The 17,844-nt window shown below is 38.4% G+C and overlaps 1 protein-coding gene across 3 annotated transcripts in view; it reads right to left on the bottom strand.

The window, feature by feature from the left end:
- REV3L (REV3 like, DNA directed polymerase zeta catalytic subunit) overlaps positions 1–17,844 on the bottom strand; it is a 210,824-nt gene that overhangs the window by 120,788 nt on the left and 72,192 nt on the right. For 2 of the 3 annotated variants that reach the window (XM_049899045.1, XM_049899065.1), the window contains exons 2-3: positions 9,606–9,795; positions 5,202–5,276 (exon numbers count right to left, since the gene is read on the bottom strand). In XM_049899045.1, the coding sequence (XP_049755002.1) occupies positions 5,202–5,276; positions 9,606–9,795 (265 nt within the window). The remainder of the gene's footprint in view (positions 1–5,201; positions 5,277–9,605; positions 9,796–17,844) is intronic. The other variant, XM_049899056.1, reaches the window with a different exon arrangement.

Below are 17,844 nucleotides of genomic sequence, written 5' to 3' on the forward strand. Positions count from 1 at the left end.
AAGAAGTAGTCAGAATGTTCCTTAGAAGCAAGGATGGTGAGCCTGCATCTTACAGACTTTGGACATGTTGTCAGGAGGGATCAGTCCCTGGAGAAGGACACCATGCTCGGTAAAGTACAGGGTCAGTGGAAGACAGGGAGACCCTCAACGAGATGGGCTGACACACTGACTGCAACAATGGGTTCAAGCAAAACAATCATTATAAGGATGGCGCAGGCAGTGTTTGGTTCTGTGGTACACAGGGTCGCTATGAGTCAGAACCAAATCAATGGCATCTAACAACAACAGTACAGTTTGATGCCATTTCCTTAATTTGGGCTAAGGTGCCAACAGTTTTACCCACCATTGCTACTGCGCCATCAGTGAACACAGTGAAAAAGACAAATCACATCTTAGCATTATTATGAAAATGATTTTGACCATGCAGAGTCCCTGGAAAAGTCTCATGGACCCTCAAACTACACATTGAGAACCACTGTTTTAGACTGATGGGTCCATTTTATCTAAAAAGTAGGAGGCAAGGCCTCGGTACAGGCTTAACATTAGAGTAAAGAGGCCAGAGAATGGTGAAGAGAGTTAGAGAAAAGCAGAAGTAAGGCAGGCAGGGGGAGGCCCCAGGGAAGCTGAAAACCATGAATGAACAGTGGTACCAATCTGTAATTTTTTTATACTGCAATAATGAGAAACTAGGGTTTAGCAGAGAGAAATAAATGAATTAATCTAGAATTGATGGGTTTCCCTTGGCAGGAAAGGGAGTTGAGAACACAAACCAACAAATCTAAGCTGGAAAAAAGGGAATTAATTGCAGTAGGAGGCTACAAGATGGGCAGCAGTAGTGGGGCCAAGGAGCTGGAGTAAGAGTAACTCAGGGATAGAGTTAAAAGATGAAAAGACATGACGGATCTTACTGGAGCAATGAAAATGTTTTAAAACTGGATTATGGTGATAGTTGCACAATTCAGCAGATTTACTAAAAATAGTTGAATTGTGTATAATTAATAAGTGTGAATTTCGTGGCATATAAAATATACCTCAAAAAATTGTTTGAAAAAAGTATAGAAAATTGTAGCCAGAAATCAAGATGTTTGCATCTAAAATTTCAGAGGTAGGACCACTTCCAGGGCATGGCCAAGAGAGTCAGTGGTTTAAGAATGCAAGTAAAAATTATGGGAGATGAGCAAGTAGAGGAAGCAAGAGGTTACACAGTTCTCAAAAGATATGCATAGTGTTTGTTCATTTATCCAACAAATATTTACTGACTACTATGTGCCAGACACTATTCTAAGCACTGGGGATTCAAAGAGGACACAGCAGATAAAAATCTTTGCCCTTGTGGAGCTTTACATTCTAGTATGCTACCAATTGTGTATGCAAATTAAAGAGAATAAAAAAAAATATATATATATGCATGAAAAATAGGACATACACCAAGCTCTTAAAAAGTGATTACTTCTAGTAAAGAGAGTTAAGATTAGAGGTAAGGTCCAGAATTGTACTTCTGCAATATTTTACGTATACATTCCATAGCTAAGACGTACATAGCACTTACAATGCACAGGCACTGTTGTGAGTGATCTACAGATATCAACACATTTAATCCTCAGAACAGTGGGTACTAACATCAACTCTATTAAAAGGGTGAAAGCTAAGGCACAGAGAAATTAAATAACTTGCCTAAAGTTAACCAGGTAGTAAGTAGCACAACCAGAATCTGAATGCAGGTGGTCTGGTTTCACAGTTGGGGCTCTTATCACTATACTATGTTAAGTATTATAACACAAATGATTTATGTATAAAGGTACAATAAAAAATAACAAAAATGGAGAAAAATATTCTTTCCTAACTTGTTCTTCTTTTCCTTCATAGCCTGTATCACAATTTCTTTTATAATTTTTATTGCTCTTTAAGTGAAAGTTTACAAATCAAGTCAGTCTCTCACACAAAAACTGATATACACCTTGGTACATACTCCCAATTACACTCCCCCTAATGAGACAGCCCGCTCCCTCCCACCACTCTCTTTTCACATCCATTTTGCCAGCTCCTAACTCCCTCTACCCTCTCATCTTCCCTCCAGGCAGGAAATGCCAACATAGTCTCAAGTGTCCACCTGATCCAAGAAGCTCACTCCTCACCAGCATCCCTCTCCAACCCATTGTCCAGTCCAATCCTTGTCTGAAGAGTTCACTTAGGGAATGGTTCCTCTCTTGGGGCAACAGAAGGTCTGGGGGCCATGACCACTAGGGTCCCTCTAGTCTCAGTCAGACCATTAAGTCTGGTCTTATGAGAATTTGGGGTCTGTATCCCACTGCTCTCCTACTCCCTCAGGGGTTCTCTGTTGTGTTCCCTGTCAGGGCAGTCATCAGTTGTAGCCGGGCACCATCTAGTTCTTCTGGTCTCAGGATGATGTAGTCGCTGGTTCATGTGGCCCTTTCTGTCTCTTGGGCTCGTAAGTACCTTGTGTCCTTGGTGTTCTTCATTCTCCTTTGATCCAGGTGGGTTGAAATTCATTGATGCATTTTAGATGGCCACTTGCTAGTGTTTAAGACCCCAGATGCCACTCTTCAAAGTGCGATGCAGAATATTTTCTTAATAGATTTTATTATGCCAATTGACTTAGATGTCCCCTGAAACCATGGTCCCAAACCCCTGCCACGCTTGCCTTTGAAGCATTCAGTTTATTCAGGAACCTTCTTTGCTTTTGGTTTAGTCCAATTGTGCTGACCTCCCCTGTATTGTGTGTTGTCTTTCCCGTCACCTAAAGTAGTTTTTATCTACAATCTAATTAGTGAATACCTGTCTCCCAAACTCCCTCCCTCCCCACTCTCGTAACCACAAAAGAATGTTTTCTTCTCAGTTTAAACTATTTCTCAAGTTCTTATAATAGTGGTCTATACAATTTTTGTCCTTTTGCAACTGACTAATTTCACTCAGCATGCCTTCCGGGTTCCTCCATGTTATGAAATGTTTCACGGATTCAACGGATTCATCACTGTTCTTTATCGACGCATAGTATTCCATTGTGTGAATATACCATAATTTATTTATCCATTCATCCATTGATGGGCACCTTGGTTGCTTCCATCTTTTTGCTATTGTAAACAGTGCTGCAGTCAACACGGGTATGCACATATCTGTTCATGTAAAGGCTCTTATTTCTCTAGGATATATTCTGAGGAGTGGGATTGCTGGATCGTATGGCAGTTCCATTTCTAGCTTTTTAAGGAAGCATCAAATTGATTTCCAAAGTAGTTGTACCATTTGACATTCCCACCAGCAGTGTATAAGTGTTTCAATCTCTCCACAGTTTCTCCAACATTTATTATTTTGTTTTTTTTTGGATTAATGCCACCCTTGTTGGAGTGAGATGAAATCTCATTGTAGTTTTGATTTGCATTTCTCTAATGGCTAATGATTGTGAGCATTTCCTCATGTATCTGTTAGCTACCTGAATGTTTTCTTCAGTGATATATCACAATTTCTGATTATGTATGTTTGTGTTAGTTGTTTACTGTGTCGACTCTGCTAGGCTGTAAGTTCCTGAGGACAGGAACCATGCAAATTTTGTTCACCACCGTTTACCCAGAAACTTCCACAGGGCATCATATAATATAGGCACTTTAAGAAAAACCAGAATATATTTATATTTCGAGTAGAATTATAGCTTATAGGTTATTTACTAAAAAACTAGACAGTTTGTGGTTAAGAGGAAAAATAACTGAGGTTTACTCTGTTACTGCTATGTGTGCAAGAAGTAAGAATCTACCGCTTGCTCTTTTGTACTCCATGAATACGAGAAAGTGTGAGTAATCAATAGAGGGTCCCGGACAGAGCTGGAAAGACGTAGAACAAAATTCTAACTCAGAAAGAAAGACCAGACTTGTTGGCCTGGCAGAGACTGGAGAAACCCTGAGAGTATGGCCCCTGGACACATTTTCAGCTCAGTAATGAAGTCACTCCTGAAGTTCACCCTTCAGCCAAAGACGGGACAAGCCCATAAAACAAAACAAGACTAAAGGGGCACACCAGCCCAGGGGCAAAGACTAGAAGGTAGGAGGGGACAGGAAAGCCAGTAATAGGGAACTCAAGGATGAGAAGGGAGAGTATTGACATGTCGTGGGGTTGTCAGCCAATGTCATAAAACAATATGTGTACTAATTGTTCAATAAGAAGCTAGTTTTTTCTGTAAACCTTCATCTAAAAAAAAAAAAAAAAGAACTGTGTGAGTAGAGGGGAACAGGCACAAGAAAACATTACTGCCAGTAAATGCCCACTCTGGAAAATTAATTTGGTACCTTACATCATAGGTACTGTTTAAGGTAAGGTCAGGGGTAGGCTATAGAGAAAACCAGTCCTTACTGATTACTCAGGGAAGAGAATAAACATTGGGATTAGGACTATGAGTCAGTGACGTACTCAGAGTAAACCTCTGGTCCTTGTTTGCTGAAACTGTCTCTTACCAAAAGAATGTCCCCTTTTGAAACCCAATACCTACTGTCGGAGAGACCCTCCTGAAAAAACAACACTAGGCCCTCCTCCAAAGCCCTCTTTATCCTAGCTTGACTCCACATAGTATGAAAACCCTTGTTCTGAACCCGAAGGATGGCTGAAGTGTATACATGTGCCTTTCCTGCCATCAATAACTTGGGCTCCAAGATGACTGAGAAAATGAGTTAGTGGCAGAGAGACTAACTGAGGGAAAGAAGAAGAAAAAAAAACCTACCAAAAACAAAAAACTCAGGATGTAAAGTTTCACTACTGTCTAGTAAGGAATCAGCAAGACCCTGAGATCTCAGAAGCCCTTCTACCCAGACCTCTCACACAGTTCTCCTTGCTTCAAAACTGAAGAGTAAGTTTCTCTAAGTAGTCAACATTTGGGCTGGCCAACAAAGCACTAACATCATACAAGGTAGCCTTCATCTCTCCTCTTCCACTCCCATAAACTCCCTAAACCTAAGACAAGTAGTCGTTGGGGACCATAAACCAAGATCCCTCCACCCTTAAAATATCCTTCCTAGAGTCCAAACCATATAAACATTAGCCCACTCATGGGTCGTTCAATATGCATATATGTATGTATCATGGTCTCTTTCTTTAATAATGATACAAAGTATATAGGCCTTTCCTCTATATTTTTCTTTTTATTACTAAAATGCTTAAAGTGATAGTTATTCAGAGTTTGGTTTCATTTATCTTTGTACCTTTTCACCATTGCAGGATTATAAAGATAGATCTTCATAAAGTGTCTTTCCTTCTCATGATAACCATAAAAAGGCCTGAAATATAAAAAAAGATATTTCAAATTATTTTCATCATTCACAGATGAAATAATGCAATTTATTGCCCTAATTAGACTCAACTGGCCTAGTTCAATTTTACTTATATTTAATATTACCAAAAAAAAAAAAAAAAAAAAGACCTTTCAATTAATCCTACGGTTTTTTTTTTTAGGTTAACATATGAAATGTTGAAATTTGGTTATTTATTTTAAAAAGTTTTTAAGACACCACTTCCCAGAAAACTACGGATAAACAGGAGCAGCAAACCTAATCTTAATTCGTTATGACTCTTAAAAAATGGCCCTTTTCTCTTTACTCTGAACACAATGAGAGAAAAGAGACCTTTTAGGCCTTTCTCCCACTTCTCCCTCCCTTCTTTTGGTCAAAAACTAAGAGTTCTTTATAAATAAAGTCCTTTAATTAACAACACATATCACTTTCCCTATTCAGCTATTATTAATTTTGCAAATTCACAAGGCAGCGATATAGGATGGTATGGATACCCAGGGAGACTCTCAGGCAGGAAGTAAAATAGAAGAGAGTTTGAAAGTAGATGTTTTGATGCTCCAAAAATTACATGTGATAATTACAGCAAGTTTCTTAATATAACAATGGGAAGAAAAATGAGCAGGAAGAGTGAAAAATCTAAGCTAAGTAACTTTAGATGGACTGAGGCCATTTGTTAATTCTTTATAAGGGATTCTCTAGAATCATGGCAGCTGAATGGCAAGGAATCTCAGAAATGAGCCTAAGGTGTCATGGTCCTATTTCTTAACACAGCTTGAGTGCACAGTCTAGAAAAACTGGAATTAAACCTTGTACAAATTTTAATTTGGTAGGAGATGCAACTTGGTCTATCAAAGAAGTAGGGAGTATTGAATGAGTAAAGAGATCAGAGAAGGTAGAATGAATGGTGAGAGAAAAGAGGACCCAGGTAAGAGAAAAAAAAGAAAAATACTAGGAGAAAAAAAGAGAACTGCAAACATTAATTAGATTCAACAGCTCATCTTTTGCCCCTTGGGTTTATCCAAATCTGTCACTCAGGGAATCTTGAGAATATAGCAATGCCTTTAGTAAATGCCCACCAAAAATACTGTAAGATTGGTGGACTATTCATTTCACTGGGCTGTTTGGAGATATAACTCTGAAATAAGATTATGTATAGAAAAGGTCTTGCAAAGCATGAAAACAATTAAAAAGATAAAGCTGATGATTATTTTTAGCCTAGCTGCTGTTGTCATGGGATGGGTATGAACTTTCACCTCATTCATTTATTCAACCGAGTACTTACTGAACCATATCCACTAAGTGCCCAGCACCATACAAGGTTCATAATGATGAACAACACAAAATATGGCTCTTTGTCTCATGGAGCTTACATGCTAATAAGAGAAATACATACAAATTAAGTAAGTAAAAATGAAAATACTTGCAAACTATCTTAAGTGTTAAATGAAACAAATAACGGGCTGAGACTCAGAATAAAAAAGGGCAATTTATTTTAAATAGGTTAATAAATTTAAATAGGGTAGTCAGGGAAAATTTCTCTGGAGAGGAGATGGATTCGAAGAACTGGAGCATGGAAAAAACCAAAAACCAAACCTGTTGCCAGTGAATCAATTCAGACTCATAGCAACCCTACAGGACAGGGTAGAACTGCCTGACAGGGATTCCAGGGAGTGGCTAGTGCATTCGAACTGCTGAACTTTTGGTTACCAGTTGAACCCTTAACCACTATACTAGCAGGGCTCCTGGAAACATGGTAGAGCTCTCAAAAAAAGGGAAACTGCATATACGAAGTGCTTAGAAGAGAAAGAACTTGGCATATTGGAGGAACTGAAAGAAGACCGGTGTTTCTAGATGGAGTATAGTGAACAGAGTTTCAGAATAAGACAGGGGTCAGATCATAAGCTGTGGTTAGGAGTTGAAATTTTATTCTATGTGCAATATGAAGCCACTCAAGAATTTTAATTTATTTTTTAAAGATCCAATTTACATTACAAGAAAAGTACTTTTGCTGCTCTGGAATGAGACAATAGAAGAAGGGAGTTTAATTAAATAGAAGAAAAGGAGTTTGATTAAGGCTACTGTGGTGATCTGGAAGAAAGCAGGCAGATTTAAGATTTCCACTTTGATTTCATACAGAAATTGCTAACTCAACATGTTCCACTATAAGCTTTGGTCTTTCCTGCCACCTGTTCTACCTGCACCTTCCCTGTCTTTCATGTTGGCAATTCCACCTTTTTAGTAGCACAGACTCAAAATTTTGTACTCATCCTTGACCCCTCTCTCTCACACCCCTTGTTCAATCAGAGAGTAAATCTTGTTGATGCACCCTCAGAATAGATCCAGAAGCTGACCACTTCTCACTATTCCACTGCTACTACCTAATTCCTGCTACTACCAGAGTTCAAGACACCATACTCTTCACCCAGAGTAAAGAAACAGACTCCCAATGCTCTCCCTGCTTCTACTTTTGTCCCCCCACCCCCCACAATCTATTCGTAACACAGTAGCTAGAATAATCCTTTCAAGTAACCTCAGGCCATGTCTACTCAAAATCATGCAACCAAAAAAAAAAAAAAAACCAAACCAAACCCACTGCCATCGAGTCGATTCCGACTCATAGTGACCCTATAGGACAGAATAGAACTGCCCCGTAGAGTTTCCAAGGAGCACCTGGCGGATTTGAACTGCCAACCTTTTGGTTAGCAGCTGTAGCACCTAACCACTATGCCGCCAGGGTTTCCAAATCATGTAACAGCTCATAGTAAATGCCAAGTCCCTACAATAACCTATTGCAGTGGTTCTCAAACTTTTAACATACATCAGAATCATCAGAAAGGCTAATTAAAACACAAATTGCTGGGCACCACCTCCAGAGTTTCTGGTTTAGTAGGTCTAGGCTGGGATCCAAGAACTGGAATTTCTACCGAGTTCCCAGGTTTGTTAGTCTGAGTCCTCCGATTAAAAGATGCCCAAATGGGCAAGAGATTTTTTAGAGAAAACACCTATGAGAGAAAATGAGGACGGTGCCAGGAGAGGCTGGGAGAGCCATCAGATTTTGATACAGGTCTGATTCCAAGTAAGGGAGAGGGGCATAGAAGGAAATTTGGGTGGATGTGTCTTGTATCACAGTGCAATTCTAATGAAAGTTCAGCAAGGTTGTTGGGGAAACCTCAAGCCAAAGGTACCCATCAGATGAGACCCATGTCTCCTACCTTCCTATGCTAACAAACAGGCCTACCTTAGAATCCCTGCTATGCTTAGTCACTGGCTGAGAGCAGCCTCTGGAAAGTGCTTTCAGCTCATGCGTGGTGATGGATTAGATTTCAGTGTGCAGTAGCTGGGGCCGTTGGTCATTTATGCTCCCTGTGGTTGACGATCTGAGAGGTGCGTTCTAACGGTGGCCATATAAGGTAATATAGATGTTGGTGGTTCTGTGACCATGCTTTGAGAACCACTGGCCTACACGATCTCCATCCTCTCATACCTCTCTAACCTCATTTTGTCCTACTCTCCCCTCTTCCTTCCTCCGCTCCTGCCTCATGCTGCTCCTACTCCTTCACCTCCTTGAAGTCTTTGCTCATGTCATTTGACCTTCCTTGATTAAAAAAAAAAAAACCCAAACCCGTTGCATTGAATCAACTCATAGCAGACCAAAAGGACAGAGTAGAACTGCCCCATACTTTCCAAAGCAGTAAATCTTTACATAAGCAGGTTGCCACATCTCTCTCCTGTGGAGCAGCTGTTCGGTTTGAAAGGCTGATTTCTTTGGTTAGCAGCCAAGCACTTAACCATTGTGCCACCAGGGCTCCTTCTTCCTTGATCATACTATCTAAAAGTTCTGCCTGCCCACTTCTCCACCCTATACCCCTGATTCTCATCCTGTTCTATGTTTTCTTTTTTTCTACAGTATTATTTACTTTTTAATAAAGAAACAAGTTAATTAATAACCTATTGGTTATTGTCTGTTTCCCACTAGTAGAATATAAGCTCCATGGGAATGGGGATCTTTGTTCTGTTCACAAATATATCCCAAGCACCTCGAACAGTGCCTGACACAGAGAAGGTGCTCAATAACATTTGCTGAACTTCTAGATCTAGGAAGCAGAAAAATAGGAAATATTAAAATAGAGATCACTGTTAACCATCTATCTATTTTTATTGCAATAAAAATTTATTAAAAAAGTTACAGCAAGCTCTCCCTAGTTCCACTAGAGGTTTAAAAAAAAAGTACATTTTAATCAGATATTTTCCTCTAATTAGAATAGTAACAGATATACAGATAAATAGAAATTTGAAAAGATGTTATCATATACTTACATTCCTGATACTAATGACACTTTGAACACATGCTGAGCAGTGGAAGATGGATTGCCTAAAGCCACATTAAGTGCTCTGTCGATACTGAACGCCATCTGAGAGAGATAGCTTTCTGGCTGCTGTCCATAACCATCGTATGGCACATAGAGGTAAGGAAAGATGCCATGTAGGTGAAGACATGTCTTCTGACCTAAAATGTAACACATTAGAAAGTTTAGTTTTGAAAAGCATTTTAAAATCTTAACATTACAGAGCTCAGAATGCAAGCCATTTAAACGTTGCAATGGCAACACAGCTTATCTAAGGTAAAAAAATAAGTTGAGGAGAATAACCTATAGTTAAAGCCCACCTATATTAACTACATTTTACACCACAGCATTTGGAAGCATTTTGTAAACATCAGCATTGTAGTATGACTTAAATCACACTTTTAGGGAAAATATATTTGAACATTTTACCCTTATAACCCAATTAGTTTTATGTACTTCACTAAATCAACCTATAATACCACTCAGCACAGTGTTATGACATTTTCAGAATTCACTGAAAGTTTACTAAATAAATCAGTTGCTGTCTGTTTGGCATAAATGCTTTCAAACAAGAGATTTCCCTAAGACAAAATCAGGTCCAATAGAAAAGACACAATAAAAGCAGTTCCACTGTGTGGAATTTTGCTATTAAAAATTAGAAGTGGGCAAATAAATAATTTGCTATTACAAAAAATAGACAGAAACAAATCAAAACAAACCCCCCACAGATCAATTGTAATGGACTTCCAGATGCCTAAAGTGCATATTTGGTGGAGTAGGACAGGGAGGCACAATGGGAGGAAAAACAAACATGCACACTTTCAGGAAGCCATATCCTATCAGTCAAGCTGCAGAAGGGGTAAATGGTGCTGACTTGCCAACAGACGGTCTGGCACAGCCATGATAAAGAAAGGAATGCAGTGAGAACGCACAAAAGCAGCACCACAAAACAGCAACGTGTCCCTGACAAGGTAAATAACGAGAACAGCAGCAACAAAAGCAGATGCACCGTTACTCTCGTGAATCTGGCAGGGCTGTATGGAAGTGGATCCTGTTCTCAGAGTATTGTCCCTAGGTGCCCTTGGATGCATGCCATTTGTCTAATTCAAACAGAGAGGAGAACAGCCGTGATGGAAGAACACATCCATTTTTCTCATGCTGTCACTCACTATCACTGTGCGCTCCTGCCAACACAAGCTGCCTGCTTCTTCCCACCCCTTGGCCCTCCAATCTCTGTCTCTCTCTCTCTTTTTTTTCTTTGTGTGTGTAGGAAAGTAGCTCTTATATAACTAAGTAGAAACATTCATGCAGCTTCATTTCACACTGTTTGCTTACTACTTCCCATTTATAAGTTAGAATGATTTATATAAAATATTTAGAAAATAGTTCTATGTTCTGTTAGTGTCTCATATTTCTACACTTAAAAGGAGTAACATCAGCTCGCCTTATTTTTAAAGCACCGTTATAACAGAATTAACTTAGAAATTTGGAACAGTTATTACAGAAAGTGTAGCAAAAGTATTACATAAAGAAAGATCAGTCATATAATGGAATAAGATCTGTACACTCTAGACTGTGATTTGAACTCATGCCCTTCATACTTTTGAAGAATTACAAATTATGCTACTGTTAAACCAATTTCAGCTTCTATTTTTAGCAGCAGTTATGCTACTTAGTTTAAATAATTTTTTTCAGTTAAAAGCAAATCCTTTGGCTATTTCATTTTTAAATACAACATGACACTATTTTCTAAATATCAGTTTTTGAATTCTTCAAATACAAAAAATTCAAATTGTAATGATGAGTAAATCTTAAGGAAATATATTCTTAATTCACTGGTAACCTACTTGAATGCTCTTTAAACATTTCAAGAAAAAAGATTATCCACTGTCCCTCTGGACAAAGGCCACAAAGTGGGGGAGGTAGGAATACACAGAAATATTCTGTAGTAAGTTGACAAAAAAATCCAAGACGTGAGACTCCTCTGATAAGTAACTTTGGCTTGAGGTTTCCCCAAAAGCCTTGCTGAACTTTTGTTAGAACTGTACTGCGATATAAGGCATTTCTACCAAACCTCCTTATATACCAGTGTAATCATATATTTTACAAGCAATATTATGTCACGAAGATATTAATTTAAAAGTAACTATAGCTTAATAATGGAATTTTGGTATAATTTTACAAGAAACAACTCCAAAATTAGATTTATATAGTTTCCTAATATGCTCACTAAGTATCTTTTAAAAAATAATTGTATATCCACTTTTCTTATTTCCTGTGATGTAGAAGCAATTATCTTTCTTTTTATAGGTTTTGTAACTACAGTAACCTTGGAACGTATGATTTAGGACAGAGGCAGAAAATGATTTATTTAGCAGGCACTGAGCTAAGCGCTGTACATACATTATTTTTAAAACTTACAACAACCTGGCATGTATCACAGAGGTAAAATTTTCCGAAGTTATACAGCTATTAAGTGAATCAGGATTTGAAAACAGATCAACTATATCTAAAACCAGTAACTTTCCACTTAATCAGGTTGGTTCAATTATTTTTTTTTAAATTAATGTTGGCTTCCTTAATTGGTCAGTTATTGTTTTGTATTGCCTGTTTCCTTATCTGACTCGCCCATTTGAGTACAAATTCTTTGGACTCTGAGATTGTTCTTGAATGATAATATCTCCCAAGATCCAGCACAAAAACAAATATTTATGGAATGAATGAACCCCCAGCAAAATAGAATGACTGCTTAAGAAGAAAGGAATGAGTGAAAGTCTCTGAATAGCTGAAAAAAACAAACCCATGAAAACAATGGGACTCTAATTCAACTACTGGAACTACCATCAGGGTTACAGGAGGACACGGGTATATGGGACAGGATGAGTCCCCAGTGCATTGTACTTTCCTATCCTCAATGATCTGAAGTCCCGTGCAAAGCTTTAGTCATGGGATCAACACAGATGTACCTGTCTGGCTCTACTACAGCTAAGGATGCCTCTGTACCTTAGTCACCACTTCTCAAGAACAACCTCCTGAAGAATATTCACAGCACAAAGAATTCATGGCACAGCACTAACTGCTCTGACATAGAATAAGTATCACTGAAAAGAAAATGTTAAGAAACAAGATAAAATAAGAATTAAATAAAGGGGAGAGAAATGTATACAACATGAATATGAAAGTCAATTTCTTTTCGGGAATAGTCTTATGACTGTAAAACGTGTAGTTCTGTCATAGCAACTTCTCTTTATTTCCCTCCATCAGCTCCACCCCACACAAATGTGTGGAGTCACACAGCTGTAAAGTCCCTTACGAATAAACCAGTCCCCCTCAACCGCATCTGTTAGGATTTGGTTCAGCTGTGAAAAACAGCCCTAAAATCAACTGAAACATTAAAATTAGTGGCTTCTCTCTCATAACATTAATCCAGAGGTACACAGTTGGTAGCAGAGACCCAGGGTCTTTCAACATCTAGTTAGTGGCCTAGTTAAGAGGCATTTGTGACATCAGTTCAGAGGTGTTCCATTATATGCCAAGAAGTTCCACACATAGCACTTTTTAAAGGATGATTTTATAAAACTAGTGAAAGTTATGCAGGTTTGAAACCTCCTGCTAAGTAATTTGGGATTCTTTAAAAAATCTAGGATATTACCTAATATGTAGCTCTAAGAGAAGAAAATATCCATATTTTCTAACTGTCATCTCTTAATGTCATGTTAAACTGAATTTAGGCAGTAAGTCTGTAAGAATAAAGATTGTCTTAGGAAGAATAAGGCTACGTTCACAGATTTCAAAAAAATTTTAAGAGTCTGAATTTCCCTATTTGACTGATGTTGTCTAGTTCAGAAGTCACGACAAAGCTGTTTCAGGAAAGCTCCATGGAAACTTGGTGTCACACAGTATAACTACTGGTTTTTAAAGATACCATGGCAAAGCTCTGTGGAGCTGGTTACTTTCCAACTGTGTAAGTAGGGCTTGTGTAACTAAGGCAGGTGCCTCTGTACTGGCCAGCGCTTGTGTGCTCTGAATCTACCTTTCACAGAATCTAGAATTACATTTAAATATTAAGTCCTCTGTAGTCTAACATTTCTTATGTCATTTTCCCACATTTTGTTCTGTATTTTAGGTGCCTAGATTTGGTCTCTTAATTAAATTGTGCATCTGAAATCTTGTTAGCCTATTTATAGTTAAATTACCTATACTTCTGTAGATTCATTTTCAATAAACAGGAAGACTAAACATACCACTCCTCTAATTAAGAGGTCTGCAAACTTCTTCTATGAGGTGGCAAGCAGTAAATATTTTAGATTTTACGGCCCGTAAATCTCTGATACAATTACTCAACTCTGCCATACATAAATGAATGATCATGACTGTGTTCCAATAAAATTTCATTTATAAAAACAGGCAGTGGGGGAGATTTGGGCCACGGGTACTAGTTTGCCAATATCTGCACTAATTGATTACTTCTCCATCATCATTAGGAACTGAGAAGTTTAATGCATTTTTTCCCCCAACAAAATAAAAATCATGAGAGCTACATAAATGGAAAAACATACCATGCTCATGGATAGGCAGACTCAACATTGTGCAAATGTCAATTCTACCCAAACAATCTACAAATATAATGCAATCCAAATCCAAATACCAACAGCATTCTTTAATGAGGTGGAAAAGCTAATCATTAACTTTACAAGGAAAGGAAAGAGGCCCTGGATAAGTAAAGCACTACTGAAGAAGAAGAATAAAGTAGGAGGTCTCACACTTCTTAATCTCAGAACTTATTATACAGCTATGGTAGTTAAAACAGCCTGGTACTCGTACAATGACAGACACACTGACCAATGGAACAGAATTGAGAGCCCAGATGTAAATCCATTCACCTATGGTCAAGTGATCTTCAACAAAGGACCAAAATCCATTAAATGAGGAAAAGACAGTCTTTTTAACAAATGGTGCTAGCAAAACTGGATGTCCATCTATAAGAAAATGAAACAAGACCCATACCTCACAACAAACAAAAACTAATTCAAAATGGATCAAAGACCTAAATATAAAACCAAAAACTATAAAAATCGTAGAAGGAAAAGTAGGGTCAATGCTAGAAGCCCTAATACACTGCATAAATAAGATACAAACCATAACTAACGATACACAAATACCAGAAGATAAGCTAGATAACTGGGATCTTCTAAAAATTAATTTATGCTCATCAAAAGACTTCACCAAAACAGTAAAAAGAGAACCTACGGACTGGGAAAATTTTTTGGCTATGACAGATCTGACAAAGGTCTAATCTCTAAAATCTACAGGAAAATCTAATGCTTCTACAACAAAAGACAAATAATCCAATTATAAAATGGGCAAAGGATATGAACACACACTTCACTAAAGAAGATACTCAGGCAGCTAACAGACACATGAGGAAATGCTCATGATCACTAGACTTTAGAGAAATGCAAATGAAATCTACAATGAGCTACTTTTGGCATTATTGGCATGAATCAAAAAAAGAGAAAATAAAAAATGCTGGAGAGTCTGTGAGGAGATTAGAACTCTTATGCACTGCTGGTGGGAATGCAAAATGGTACAACCATTTTGAAAAACAATATAGCGCTTCCTTAAAAAGCTGGAAATAGAAACACCTTATGACCCAGCTATCCCACTCCTAGGAATATATCCTAGAGAAATAAGAGCTGTCACACAAACAGACATATGCACACCCATACTCATTGCAGCATTATTCACAATAGCAAAAAGATGGAAACAATGTAAGTGCCCATCAACAGAAGAATGGATAAGCAAACTATGGTATGCACAATGGAATACTGCACAACGATAAAGAACAATGATAAACCTGCGTAGCATCTCACAACATGGATGAATCTGGACGGCATTATGCTGAGTGAAACAAGTCAATCACAAAAGGACAAATGCTGTATGAGACTACTATTACAAAAACTCATAAAAAGGTTTATACACAGAAAGACAATCTTTGATGGTTACAAGGGAGGGGAAGTATAGGGAGGGAAAAGCACTAACTAGATAACAGATAAGTGGTAACTTTGGTGAAGGGTAAAACAGTACACAATCCTGGGGAAGTAGTCAGCACAACTTGACCAAGGCAAAGTCAAAGAAGCTTCACAGACACATCCAAACTCCCTGAGTGACCAAATTACTGGGCTCAGAGCTCGGGACCATGGTCTCGGAACACATCTAGCTCAGTCAGCATAACACAGTTTATAAAGAAAATGTTCTATATCCTACTTTGGTGAGTAGCCTCTGGGATCTTAAAAGCTTGTGAGTGGCCATCTAAGATACTCCACTGGTCCCAACCCATCTGGAGCAAGGGAGAATGATGAAAACCAAAGACACAATGGAAAGATTAGTCCAAAGGACTAAGGGACCACAACTACCACTGCCTCTTAGACTGAGTCCAGCACAACTCAATGGTGCCTGGCTATCACTACTGACTGCTCTGACAGGGATCACAATAGAGGGTTCCGGACAGAGGTGGAAAAAATGTAGAAAAAAATTGAAACTCACAAAAAAGACTAGACTTGCTGGTCTGACAGAAACTGGAGAAACCCCAAGAGTATGGCCCAAGGCACACTTTTAACTCAGTACTGAGGTTCACCCTTCAGCCAAAGATTAGACAGGTCCATAAACAATAATACACATAGCTCAACCATGTATAGGAGACTAAATGGGAACACCAGCTCAGGAGCTAGGACAAGAAGTCAGGAGGGGACAAGAAAGCTAGATGAATGGAAATGCGGAGCCCAAGGTTGAGAAGGGGAAAGTGTTGACACGTTGCAAGGCTGGCAACCAATGTCACAAAAACAATATGTGTATTAATTGTTTAATTAGAAACTAATTTGCTCTCTAAACCTTCATCTGAGGCACAATAAAAAAAAAAAAAAAATCAAAATCATGCTAGCCCAAGAGTATCTCAGGAGACTGAATAAGAAATGATTACTTTTAATTTGCAAACCCCACCTCCCAAATATCAAACTCAATCTACACCAGATTTTGAACAAACCTCTACAGAATTATAAAACAGAAAAACTTGGTATGTTAGCAGAAATTTTTGCACATGTGGAATTTTTCATATTTTCTTCTTCCTAACTTGTTGCCCAACCCACGGTGTACTCATGTGTATCAGGGCAGAACAGTGCTCCATAGGGTTTTCAAATGGCTGATTTTCTGGAAGTAGATCGTCAGGCTTTTCTTTCAAGGAGCCTCTGGGGTAACCAGAACTTCCAACCTTTTGGTTCGTAGCTGGGTATGTTAACCATTTGCACCACCAAGGGACTCCTCCCTTCTAGAAAATCACTTTTCAAGGTTTATATCACTATCATTTACTCAGTCTTTGTTCCCCTCCAGTCTTTCTTTGCTTCTTTCTTAAGACATCTTTCTTTCCATCTTTTTCTTGCCATCCCCCACAAAACCACAAAATGAAGTGAACAAAATTCCTCATAGTCACAGTTTGGAAGCAAGTGTTAAATCACCTACACTTACACAAAAGAAAACCCTTAAAGGTGTACTCTAGCCTGAGAAATTTCATTTTCAGAATCTGACCCTAAGAAAAAAATTAAGGATGTACATGAAGATTTAGATACTAAGATGCCAGGACATATTACTAACAATAGTTAAAAATAAAAAATTTAAAGTTCAAAAAATAGGGTATTAAGTAAACTACAGTACATCCATAGATCTAATGGCCCTTGGCCAAATCTAGCTCACCGTTTTTGTACTAAAGTTTCACTGGAACACAGCACACCCTTTTTGGAATGGTCTCTGGCTGCTTTTGCTAGAGGGGAAGTTGAGCAGTTGCAGGAGAGACTATTTAGGCCTCAAAGCCTAAAATATTTATTATCCGGCCCTTCACAAAAAAAGTTTGCCAACCTCAGTAATAGGCAGAGTTGAAGTATATATCCTAGCATGAAAAATATTTATATTTTTGTCAGGTGAAAATGGGTTATCAAAACCACATATAGAGAGAGATGCCGATGAAGAGAGAGCTAATTAAATCAGGTGGACACTGGAGAATGTGTTGGCAACTCTTGACTGGAGGGGGGATGGGAAGATAGAGAGAGAGGGAAGATGGCAAAATTGGCATGAAACGAGAGACTGTAAGGGCTGACTCAATAGGGGGAGAGCAAGTGGGAGAAGGCAGTAAGATGTATGTAAACCTACATGTGACAGAC

The sequence above is a fragment of the Elephas maximus genome, chromosome 1 (genome assembly GCF_024166365.1).
Source record: "Elephas maximus indicus isolate mEleMax1 chromosome 1, mEleMax1 primary haplotype, whole genome shotgun sequence".
Classification (NCBI taxonomy): Eukaryota; Metazoa; Chordata; class Mammalia; order Proboscidea; family Elephantidae; genus Elephas; species Elephas maximus.